The sequence below is a fragment of the Hyla sarda genome, chromosome 1 (assembly GCF_029499605.1).
Source record: "Hyla sarda isolate aHylSar1 chromosome 1, aHylSar1.hap1, whole genome shotgun sequence".
NCBI lineage: Eukaryota > Metazoa > Chordata > Amphibia > Anura > Hylidae > Hyla > Hyla sarda.
The window spans coordinates 108317272-108330871 of NC_079189.1; the positions used below are offsets into that span (position 1 = coordinate 108317272).

General features: G+C 40.5%; 1 protein-coding gene across 19 annotated transcripts in view; it reads left to right on the forward strand.

The window, feature by feature from the left end:
- The window catches only part of SORBS2 (sorbin and SH3 domain containing 2), a 305036-nt gene that overhangs the window by 179002 nt on the left and 112434 nt on the right, over positions 1 to 13600 (forward strand). For 10 of the 19 annotated variants that reach the window (XM_056559539.1, XM_056559575.1, XM_056559567.1 and 7 more), the window contains one exon: positions 4960 to 5040. The exons of 6 other annotated variants lie outside the window; for them this stretch is intronic. In XM_056559539.1, coding sequence (XP_056415514.1) covers positions 4960 to 5040 — 81 coding nt within the window. 3 more of the 19 variants (XM_056559532.1, XM_056559664.1, XM_056559675.1) reach the window with 3 other exon arrangements.

Consider the following 13600-nt stretch of genomic DNA (forward strand, 5'->3'; position numbering starts at 1 on the left):
TGTTGGCGATATATCACGATATATCGCGAAATTCCCTATTAAAAGCTTGGTAAAACGTATTCTAGCTGAGAAAGAACAAGATCCCGCGAGAGTTGTCCTTTGAGTGCGTACGTTCTTATTCCTGTTTGTTCTGAGTCTGTAGTCTCGCGGTAGCAGCCTGCGAGTGGGACAGAGCTGATAACAGGTACACTGCCAACTAGTGGTCAGGAGTTTAAGTGTTATAAAAAAAATAAGACAGACAAATAGGACTGTGACTCAGTGAGTGAAATACAGTAAATGTTAATTATAATAATTTATAAAAAAAAATCGATTCTCAGAATTTTAAAATCAATTCAGTATCGCGGAACAAAAAATCGCGATAATCGCGCGAATCAATTTTTTCTTACATCCCTAGTGGTAACCCACCCTAAATGAATCTGGAATAAATCTATCATAACCACAGGGTGGCACCATACATATGGAAAACCTCTTACAATTTACTTACAATGTTTGTTGTTATCTTTTTAAAGGGGTATTGCGGGAAAAAATATTTTATCCCCTCTCCAAAGGATAGGGGATAAGATGTCTGATCGCGAGGGGCCCGCTGCTGAGACCCCCACGATCTCCCTGCAGCACCCGAGGGGGTGTGATGGCCGCCATGCCCCCTCCCATAGACATGAATGGAGGGGGCATGGAGTGACGTCACGTCCCCAGTCCCAGAAACCCGGAGGTTTCCGAAACTGGAGATTCAGCACCTGCATAGAATGCGGGTGCTGCATGGAGATTGCGGGGGGGGGGGGGGTCTCAGCAGCGGGCCGCCCGCGATCAGACATCTTATCCCCTATCCTTTGGATAGGGGATAAAATGTTTTTGCCCGGAATACCCCTTTAACATTGAGGATTGAGTACCACATTGAGGATGCACATAGCTGTTTTTACAACGAAACATGTTTAGAATGTGGAATATTAGTATTTGTATATCAAAGTAGCAAAGGGTGGTATCTAGAAGCATCTAACGCAGTGGTCTTTAAACTGCAGACCTCCAGATGTTGCAAAACTACAACTCCCAGCAGGCCCAGACAGCCGTTGGCTGTCTGGGCCTGCTGGGAATTGTAGTTTTGCAGTATTGGCAGGTCCACAGTTTAGAGACCACTGCTCTATAGCTACCCTAGATATCCTGTGTAGACCAATAAGACCCTCTACAGTAAGGCATCAGATTATGAGAACGAAGATTAACTATAATATAGCATTAACACATGACCATAGGCTAGTAAGCATCTTGAAAGATGTGCCATCTGTTCATCTGTCTATGTAATGTAAGAGATCTGAGACAACAAAATCATTACAGTGATCCCTTCATAGGCCGCATGAATAAGAATAAGACCCGCACTGGGTGTCTTCTCTACCAGTCATTACACAAATCAAACCCTGGTTCGTATCTCGGGATATAAATCCCCTCTTCACTATGCTCCCTTACTAACAATGGGTTTGATGTTTAAAACGTCACTTTTATTGGTACATTAAAAACATATATGATTCGAACAACTGGCATCTGCAGAACGCTCTGCTGAAAGTACCACTTTAGTTGCCACAACACCCTTTGTCTCCCCTACATGTTTCGTGACACCAGTCATGTCATCAGAAGTATTGGTCCTATCAGCATTAGTTTTACAGATGCCAGTTGTTAATATATCTCTCTGTAGAGATTAAAGAGGCACTGTCATTGTTAAAAACATTTCATATATTGCAGGACTCATTATAATATGACATTTCACAATATACACCTGTTAAAAATTTTTTTTAATTTCACCTGAAATTCAAGCTTAAAATAGCCACCACTAGGGGTCACCCGTCTTTTAGCCAGACAGACTAGTCTAGATTTTACAGCATACTGGATACCGGCCGTAAAGCATACCGGTATCCAGTATAGGAGATTTCTATTGAGTGTATGGAAAACTACAGATAAAGGATGTGTGGACATGCTGGGAGCTGTAGTTTTACAACAGCTGGAGGCAACACTGCTCTAACACAGTTATTTACAAACATTGCAGCTTCAGTTGTTACTAAACTACAACTCCCAGCATGCTCCCAGTCAAAGCTTTCTCGGACTCCTGAATGACAAAGAAGTTGATCAGACATTCAGGAGTCTGTGAAAGATGAAGGACACACATAGTGACAGCTATGCTGATTAGCATCCAGCTTTACTAGGAGAAGATAAAACAGATAGAACATGTATTCATAAAAATGCTGTACTTTTATCTAAAAAATCCTTGCACTAATATTATAAAGATCTATTCTTATATTTATACATTTTATCCTGTTATGAATTGACCATAATGTCTTCTGATTACTGCAGGCAAGCTCCAAGCATCTTCCTTTGTGTATCATGTACAGCATGAAACCAGAGAGGAAAGGGTTACAGAGTAGAGAGTACTGATTGGCTGACTGCCCAGGCTTGCTCCTGTGAGGGAGACAGACTGACACGCCCCCTCCAGCCTGCACAATGAAAAAGTAACTCACCAGCAGATAAATGCTTATATCTCTGTATATATGGGTCAGAGACACGTAAAATTTATATGCACATGTAAAATATCACTTTTTTTCTTTTTTTTGCACTATGACAGGTATGCTTTAAGACACATTTATTAGTGGACCAAAGCTTTATTATGACAAATCACGGCTTAAAGGGGTACTCCGGCGCTTAGACAACTTATCCCCTATCCAAAGGAAAGAGGATAAGATGCCTGATCGCGGGGGTCCTGCCGCTGGGGACCCCCGTGATCTTGCACGCCGCACCATGTTAAAATCAGTCCCCGGACCGTGTTTGCCCCGGGACTGATTACTGTCGATCACGGGGCCGGAGCATTGAGACGTCACGGCTCAGCCCCCGTGTGACATCACGCTCCACCCCCTCAATTCAAGCCTATGGGAGGGGGCGTGCCAGCTGTCACACCCCCTCCTATAGACTTGCAATGAGGGGGTGGGGTGTGACATCAGATACAGGTGGGTGTTGCATGCTATATTGCATGCTTTGGATAGGGGATAAGATGTGTAGGGGTGGAGTTCCCCTTTAAAATATTTTGCTTTGCATGTAATGAGTCTCTCTCGTATATTAGTTTCACCTTTTAAGTTGCATTACTGAAAGAAATTAACTTTACACGATATTCCAATTTTTGGAGCTTCACCTATATGTGTTTGATATAAAAGTAAAAGTGACATTATAAACATCAAATAGGTTGTTAGTAGGGGGTATAGGGAAAAGGGTTTTTATACCCTGAGATCCAGACATGTTCTAAAAACCTGGGGTTTGGTTTGTGTATTGCATTAAACAAGGGGGTTAACTGAGAGTGTTGTTGTGCTTTGTTTCTCTGCCATATTCACACCAAGAAAAAGCTATTGCTGTATAAAGTTCACACCTATGCTGCAAAAAATATATTCTTTATTCATTGCAATATTACACAAAATAGAAAATGCATAGACAAGGGCATTAAAAACAATTACCGTAAAAGTAACAGCAACACACAGCAACACACAACATGGGAGAAGGGCCATGAACCCCTTCCCCACAGACCCCGTCCTCCAATAGGAATAAATTGCTATGTGCTCCAAAGAGTAAACAATATAACATATATAAAAGACTGAGTGTGCTAAGATATAGTCCAATAACTATCACATACAAAAAATTGTTGTACACCATATAATTAAATGCAATATATAAAAGCAACCATAGCACTCTCATGTATATCTACCAAACAAGATAGCAGACCACAAACGGAGGAGCAACAAGATGGAATAATGCAGGGGACGGAGCCACAAAAAGAACGCCATGCGTTCTTTTTGTGGCTACACCCGTGAGGAAGTCACACAAAATGACGGAACACGTGGGGTTCTTTTTGTGGCTCCGTCCCGTGCATTATTCCATCTTGTTGCTCCTCCATTTGTGGTCTGCTATCTTGTGTGGTAGATATACATGAGAGTGCTATGGTTGCTTTTATATATTGCATTTAATTATATGGTGTACAACAATTTTTTGTATGTGATAGTTATTGTACTGTATCTTAGCACACTCAGTCTTTTATATATGTTATATTGTTTACTCTTTGGAGCACATAGCAATTTATTCCTATTGGAGGACGGGGTCTGTGGGGAAGGGGTTCATGGCCCTTCTCCCATGTTGTTTGTTGCACTTATACGCACTTTTAATTGTTTTTAATGCCCTTGTCTATGCATTTTCTATTTTGTGTAATATTGTCATGAATAAAGAATATATTTTTTGCAGAACTATAGGTGTGCACTTTGTACAGCAATAGCTTTTTCTTGGTGTGAATATGGTTGTAGTTTTGCTGAGAGCAGCACCCGGAACATATTATGATAGGTTGAGCCCCCCTTTCTGTGTATGTATGGAATTGTTTCTCTACCAGTCATTGACGCATCTCATATGATGGATCCATTAACAAGTCTGCCATACGGAGTGGTGTGAAGTTTGCCATGTTCATCATAGTGGTACATGTGCCACAACTCACAATGTTGCTGCGGCACCAGTGTTTTAGGCCACAACATATGCATGTCTAAAACAAATTTGGCATATTTTACAACTCCCCTTTTATAGACCATTTTAAATACTGTAAATATGTGTTAAAAGTATATAGCATCATTTTGATCAATTTTGTAAGCATGCAAGTAGCAAGTAGTTTTGGTAGCTTTTTTTAAGCACAGACAGACCTGTACTTCTTTATTAAGTGGATTTATGTAATATTTACTATAAATGAATAGGAGTAGAAGATACATTAATGTGTAGTTATGTTGTTTACCTGAGCTTTGTATTGCACTGGACTCTACAATGGTTAGACACATGGTTAAATATACCATCTAATAAATGAACTAAGTATTAAACGTTTTCATTCATCTAAACATGCTAATATATGCTTCTTTTGTTTCTTTCCATGTTCTCTTCTATTCTATGGTTCCATATAAATAACAGGCACCCCCACCTCCCCCTAGAAAAGGCAGCTATCAGAGGTCATCCAGTAATTTCCAGCAGGGTGAGATAAGTGGGCACATAGTAAGTGGTCAGTCCAATAAGCAAAGCATCCTTTATTCTGCTATGTCGGGTGCAAGCATGCGACAAACCACCACTAATCCGCAGGTTTCTTTTTCTAATGCCGAATCAGAAGGTTTGAACAGTAAACTGCTGGAGCATAAGCAGGATTCAAGGGAACGTAGAGTTTCCACCTTAAAACTAATTCTAAAAGAGTACTCTTCAGGTAACTCTCCATCTAACACTCTTCCCAGAAAGAACAAGTCTACTGGCCAACTAGACTACTCACCCAACCTATTGCCCCATAACCCTGTTCCTGAAAAACACACAACCTCCCTGTCTGTTGAGCTAGCTTCAAAGCAGGACACCAAGGGAGAAGAGAATCCAGGATATCACGGACCTCCTGCAGCAGTGTGTTTGGACACTTTCAAGGCCCCTGCTAGTATATCTGGACAAAAGACTGCTACAGAAAGACAAGTGGTATACCCATAGTTTCAAGTGTCTTGTCTAACAAGGAATGCAGTGCTGTGATCTAGTGCTTTAACCTAACTTAATAGTACATTGTGAAGAATGGAACCTAGAATTAGTCATTTGATCAAGTAGCATGTGTCAGCATGTCAACGTTACAGGGGTCTGTGTATCAATGCCAAGGTCTCAGCTTCACAGTACCCTCAGAAATCTATACACGTTATATCCAAGAGAACAGTAACGTAACATTTGTTCATTTTAGTATTTTCAAAGCTTTTGCTGCAAAATAGCTATTATAGCATTGATGCAAAGACCCCTTAACTGTTACTGTTTGTATTGTCCTAACGCTAACACACTGTAATGTAGCCTCATAATACGTGTCCTTATATTTCTACAAGGATTCTATAACTTGTTATCTCACTTGGAGACCCATGGGATTTCTTCCTTCCAGTGCTAAATCATTACTACTGGGTATGCCGCTATAACATGGACGTGTCACAAGAGGAGGAACTGACATTGAAAGCTGTGCAGTCTGTGATATAGAAAAGGGTTTGGGCCAGAAATGCAACTAAGATGGGAAAATTAGAAGAATTATATTGAGTTATGTTTTTATAGCTACTAAAAAAAAGTAAAAAAAAAAAAAAAAAAGTACTCATATGAAAAACGTATCCAGTAATATTATATTCCTTTTTACTGTGCCCTTCCACTGTCTTTTGCCTTTTTTTTTTATTCCCCAGCCAATGATAAGCTAAGAGTAGACAGAGTGACAGTGATGTGGTCATATCATTTATAATAAGGCATGCCGACGTTTGTTGCATCATCTGACACAATGGAGTGGGCTTGCTTGAAAGTTTCAATACCGTATCATTTCTCTTATTCCTTATGGATTATTTTCTGTAATGATGGAAAGTCTTCCCCTCCGCCCCATTGGGAATAAAAGAAATTGCATGAGTTACAGTTGAATGTGATCCCCATCTTTGCTAAAAGTTATCTGTGTACATACTACAATGGTATTTTAGTATACAACCATCCAATAGGTAAAGGTTTACACAACAATTAAGGCATGTGTTTGTTGTTTTTGCTGCATACGGCAAAAATGTTTGATAGAACACCACGCAACTGGACACCGTTGCCATTCACTCCATAAAAATACAGTATGAGTCTGAGTAGTTAATTCTTTTAGTAATATTTTAGTGACCTATGGGTAAAATTGCACAATAAATTATACATTCACTATAGTAAAATGGTAAGTACGTAACAATGTAAATAACAACGTAAATAAAGTTTTACAGAAGAAAGGAAGACGGCACTCCAGTATCGGTGTCCAAATATAACAAGTGGTTTATTGATCTCAATGTTTTCTCTGGTAGTACAGTTTGTATGGCACTTTATAGAGTTTGACATTTTCTATATACAGTGATCCCTCAACTTACAATGGCCTCAACATACAATAGCTTCAACATATAATGGTCTTTTCTGGACCATTGTAACTTGAAACCAGACTCAACTACAATGCCACAGACAGTCCAGATCTGTGATACCTGTCACAACTGGAGGAACTGACCAATCAGAATGGCCATTTTACTGGTAAATCACCTCTATTACTGAAGTGTATGCACTGACTGGCTGTCTGGTAGCGCCCCCTACAGTACAGGGAGGAACTACAAGTTCTGTGACAGGGTTAGCTGCTCTTTTGGACACCAAGTAAGGGCGGCTCCATTTGGGACACTGTGTGTACTGTATAGGACCCTGAAGAAGCTCCTGTCCTCTACATAAACCATTGTTTCCCAACCAGGGTGCCTCCAGCTGTTGCAAAACTACAACACCCAGCATGCCCGGACAGCCAACGGCTGTCCGGGCATGCTGGGAGTTGTAGTTTTTTCAACAGCCGGAGGAACCCTGGTTGGGAAACACTGACATAGACAGTGATTACAGCTCCCAGCAGATCTTTATTACTTTTATATGTAAGGATTTGCTTTACCTGTATTAGTTATCTACTTATTTATCTTTAATCCTCACTTTTACCTATTTTTGGATGACATTTTGGTGGCTTCAGAACCTATTTCAATAGAGTTATGGTCTCAACATACAATGGTTTCAACATACAATGGTTGTCCTGGAACCAATTAATATTGTAACTTGAGGGACCACTGTATTTGTATTTGCCCTCCCCATAAAATAACAATGCTCGAGCATGTTTCCTTAGTGTTGTGCCATTCCTCCTTCATCCCTGACATTTTGGAGTCTTGCCACAATGACAAAAGGAATTGAAATGTTTTGTTGCCAGTTTGGTATCAATCCACATCTAGTATCTCCCTGTTTCCCCGAAAATACACCCTACCCCAAAAATAAGCCCTAGCTGGATTATCGGGGTGGGTTGCAATATAAACCCTACCTCGAAAATAAGACCTAGGCCAGGGGTACTCAACTTGCGGCCCGCGGTCCAGATCCAGACCGTTGCTTCCAGTAATGCGGACCGGTGTTTTTTGTGACTAAAATGAATATAAGACCCGGTCTTATTTTCGGAGAAACACGGTATGACTAGACACCAGTAAAAAGGTATTAGTGGTATACCGTGGCATACATGCAGCGGGCCCAATAACTTTAGCAGATAGAACATAGTTTGCTACATTTGGTCTGTTTCATGTTTTGAATTGTTTTGTGTGGCCTAAAAGTTATTGACTACTCTGTTGAGTCCTGCAAACCAAATGCATTTAAAAAACAATTTTTCTTAGATTATTTTAACTCCATTAAAGTCAATGGGACTGTTGTGGTATACACTGGCATACACTCTTTGTTAGTACCCAGAAGCATACCAGCCAAGTACGACAATGTGATATGAATGGTGCCTTAATTATACATTTTCAAGAGGATTAATAGGAATGGCACAAAGCTGAAAATATACTAAAGAATTACTTTTTTTTTATGGGAAATGCAAGTACTTATTAAACATAAAACCCTAAACTTATGTCAGAAGAACAGATAAGTCCTCTTTAAAAACCATGGTCATTTGCATTCAAGTGTTTTTCTTTATTTGTACCACTAAGAACACGATTACAGTATTCATTCAGTAAATTTCCTTATACATTTAGTAAATAAATAAAATGAATACATCAGTACCAGCAGATCTATAATTACACATATCCGGAGACTATCTACTTAACCTTTTACTGTTGTCAGTGGAAACATATGATCTCCATTACCAGGTTGAAATATGTAATTATTTGGGGACTTGTCACTCTATGACCCATATCTTTGACCTGGGGAGGCAATAGTGTTCAGAGTGAAATTACTATAATCCAATTCACTAAAGCCCAAACAATTCCCCGAGCTTTGTACCTTATTATTAATCAATTAACCCTTAATCATTGTAATTCCATGATGCACTAATGTGGATTACTTTGCTTTCATCTGTTTGCTGTTAACTATAAATTGTGTTTTTCTAACTATAATATTACAATGTATAGTGCCTGCTTTCACACAGACGTATTATTTGATGGCCAAGGTGTATAATGGGAGCAAAATAGGTGCAGAATTACCCACAATAAACCAAATGACTATTTATACACAGTTTCCCCCTGTAAATATGTATATTAAAGGGGTACTACCGTACTGACAACTTATCCCCTAACTAAAGGATAGGGCATAAGTTACCTGATTTCACGGGGCCGGAGTATCTTGACGTCACGGCTCCGCCCCCATGTGACGTCACACTCTGCCCCCTCAATGTAAGTCTATGGCAGGGGGCGAGACCCGCCATAGACTTGCATTGAGGGGGTGGAGCATGACGTCACACGGGGGCGGAGCTGTGACGTCACGATCCCCGACCCTGTCATCAAGACCTGGAGCGGATTTTCGCTCTGGGGCCTGATGAGAGCGGGGTGCGGCGTGCAAGATCGCAGGGGTCCCCAGCGGCGGGACCCCGCGCGATCAGGCAACTTATCCCCTATCCTTTAGATAGGGGATAAGTTGTCAGCGCGGTAGTACCCCTTTAATCTGCTAAATCTTCTATAACCTACCACCCAAAGTTCAGACTGCATTTTCAACAGAAAGAGTTCCTTTTCCTATTCTGTGGTCCATTTCTTTGCTGTAGTTCTAGCCAATGAGACATGTAAGCATTAGGGTGTGCATTCAGCCATGGAATGTCAAATATATCAGATTACAGATAACATATTCACTGTGACCACAAAGCTGAAATGTTGAGTAAGCTTTATCTAATATTGGGCATCTCCATGCATAAATATTTGCAGTGATGATAGTAAAAGGATATTCGTCTGCAGTATTTTGTGTCCACGAAGAAAATTCTGAGCTGAGAACAATGCATTTTAATGTGTTATTCTTAGAAATTAGTTTATGATTTACAGAGAAGGGTTTTGGCACATTCTGTCGCTATACATAGAACTACACTCAATCCTAATAGGTATCATAAAGGGGCTTCTATAGGGCCCCTGGAGACAGGAACCCAGTCCAAGTTGGCTTTGTCCCAAGGTGGCTAGCGCAACATTTTTGGCTATGACACAGGTTGTGTGGCCAAAAATAGCCGCATTGTATTGAAGTGACCCGTGTTGTAGCTCAAATTGCTGAGAAGCCCTGGCCTTCCTGTAGATGAGAGAGTCTAAGCAAAGATACCCTCTCTGCAAAGATACCCTCTCTGCAAACCCTGCATCAGTAACAAAGAAGGATGCGGGGAACGACCCAAGTATCAAGGATTTGTCAGTAGAGTGGGGGGGGGGGGGGGTGATGGCTTTACCAGCATCAGAGGAAAGCATTATTTGTACTTTTACTGTGGGCCCCAGTATACTCCCTATTGCTATGTATTATTCACCTTAAATTTAGGCTTTGCTTTCCCATTATAGAACAATATGTGCATATGTTTGCCTCTTGAACAAGCAGCTACTTTTGCTGCAGTCACCCCGCATACAATATATGGTTTTGTGTATATGACATGTAAAATTTGTATGGGGAAAAATCTCACTTGTCTCACTGGTGTTAGGATTGTCTAGAAAGGGGAATTTGAACATTTCCAGGCAATCCTGCAGAAAAAGAAGAGGAATCCAGTATCCCATAAAACACAGCAGGTCTTTAAAACTTTTCATAAGGTCCAACAAAGATGTCCCACTATAAAAGGTCTGATGTATTTCAGGTTAACATACGAACCCTAGTCATAGTATACATATGTTATGACTAAGGGTTGTACCTCAAACTAATGCATCAGACTTTTTTAGAACTAAATAAAGACCTTCAGTGTTTTTTAGAATGCTGGACTCCTCTTCTTCTGCATGTAAAATTGATAATTTAAAGGGGTATTCCGGCCAAATACAACTTATCTCCTATCCAAAGGATAGGGGATAAGATGTCTGATCGCAGGGGGCCCGCCATTAGGCAGGACTGCTTCTCAAGTCTCGGAAACTTCTGTGTTTCTGGAACTGGAGACGTGACATCACGCCATGACCCCTTGTGACATCACACCACGCCCCCTCCATTCATGTCTATGGGAGGGTTCATAGCGGCTGTCACACCCCCTCCCATAGACACGAATGGAATGGGCATGGTGTAATGAGGTGGCGTGAAGTGATGTCACGTCTCCAGTCCCAGAAACACAGAAGTTTCCGAGACTGGAGAAGCAGCCCCACATAGAATGCGGGTGTTGCATGGAGATTGCGGGGGGTCCCACCGGTGGGCCCCCTGTGATCAGACATTTTATCCCCTATCCTTTTGATAGGGTATAAGATAAATTTGGCAGGAATACCCCTTTAAAGGAAACCATTTCTTTTTTTTTTTTAATCAACTGGTGCCAGAAAGTTAAACAGATTTGTAAATGACTTCTATTAAAAAATCTTTACCCTTCCAGTACTTTTTAGCAGCTCTATGCTACAGAGGAAATTCTTTTCTTTTTGAATTTCTCTTTTGTCTTGTCCACAGTGCTCTATGCTGACACCTCTGTCTGGTCAGGAACTGTCCAGAGCAGCATAGGTTTGCAATGGGGATTTTCTCCTGCTCTGGACAGTTCCTGATACGGGCATCAGGTGTCAGCAGAGAGCAAGACAAAAAAGTAATAATTTAATAGGAGTAATTAACAAATCTGTTTAACTTTCTGGCACCAGTTGATTAAAAAAATATATATATATGTTTTCCACCGGAGTATCCCTTTAAGTGTTTCACAAGGCCATGGCAATTCTTTACTGTATGCAAACAGTATATTGTGCAGAGGTTAGCTAGAACTGCAGCTCTGGGATTGAATCTGACACATATACGTTTGCATGGAGTTTATATGTTACGCCCTTTTTTCTTATTTACTTCTTCTTACAGTCCAAAAACGTACATAGCGGCATTGCCGGTACCTAGAGAAAAAGATGTGTATGGTGTGTGTATGGTGTGTGCATGAACCTCAATGATGGCAGAAGTGAGTGCATTATATACAATGCTGTGGGGTGTGACACTTTATACATAACAAATAATAATCACAAGTGCGCATTTTATATTGAGTACTTCAGGTTTAATACTTAACAAGTGACATTTAGCTATTACAACACGTTTGTTTGGTTTAATAAGCTCACAAGTGATTTTGCAAACTGTGCGCAACACAATAAATGCTCTAACAGCTGTGAGAACAGCACGCCATTGCAGTGCATTGACCTAGCCTCCCATTATTGTTAACTGCTTTCAGTCTATGGGTACATTCTCACATACAGTATCCGCTGCAGATTTGATGCTGAGTTCAACAACTTATTTATATTGATTTAACAGCATCAAACCCGCAGCAGCAAATCCGTAGAGGATCCAATACGTGTGATTTTGGCTGATTTATCATTGCTTGTGTTGGTACACGCGCTGTTAGTCTATTCTTATAATGCTGAAGTAACGTGTACATGGGCCAAAATGTCACACATGCACAGGTTTGGGATTTTTGCTTCTGTGAAGTTGTGAGGCTGGGTTCACATATGTCTGGCATCCAGCATAGTTGAACTCAGCCTATATCTCTACGCAACTAATGCCCCAACTGATGACAAGTTGGTATCAGTCGTATGAGATCCGGCGCCCATTGTTTCTAGACAGCGGACAGGGGAACTCAGCAAGCTGCATGGTGCTGTCCGGTGCTGTCCGGCGTGTCCAATCATCCTGCATCAAAATTGAGACGCTGGATGATTGTGAACTGTCCCATTCAAATGAATGGGATCAGTTCTAGCATCAGTTTCCCTCTGGTGCACACCGGTGGGAAACTGTGCCAGACAACTGATATATGTGAACCCAACCTAAGCAACCCAGAACCCAGCCAAGCTGTTATTGGTTTTCCCCCAAACCAATTTCCCCCCATTATTATTCATCAGGACGCTTGCTGCATATATTTGTTACATATTCTGCATACAGCAGCCGAAAGCATACTTAAGTTTCATAGGTTGCTTTGTTGATAAGGATGAATAATATAAATTGCTGGGATCCCACAGTCGCAATGGACTAAAACAATTTTGGTAAATGCCTTATGCATTGCAGTCATATTTTCTACTCATGGGTTAAATAATATAGAACTAGTATATCAGGGACAAGATGAGCAAAAGGCATCACACTATATGTACTGTATGTTGACAAAGAAAGGATAGGTATAGTCGTATTGGTGGGCAACTAGAAGCTTGATAGGTCTACCATACCTCTTTGGAAGGAACATGAATTCTGAGATTCATCAATGCCATGAGCATATGTTCTTTTCACAATGGATAGATGGATGGAACAATGGATAGATGGCCGCATCTTTTATATAGTACTTGGGAAAAGACATTTGTAAAATAGAGTTTTTACGTAGATATACAGTGATTTTTTTTTCTCATGCTCTGTTTACACATTACGGCTAATGAAATGTATTATAGTAGGTGTACTGTAGTTTGTTTTTTAGGGGAGGTGTTTTGGGTATTTTTATGTTAAAAATTAACACACTAACACTTACTCCCTGTGTAGCGAATACATTGTGCTAATATATGTGTATTGTGATGCTTTTATGGTTCTATTAGGGGACCAGACTTGATTTTCTAAACAATATATTGATGGTTAAGAATAACTCTGCTTGTTTCTAAGTTTCCACCTAAGAACATGGCCTTTAAACCAACCTTTTTTAAATAACTTT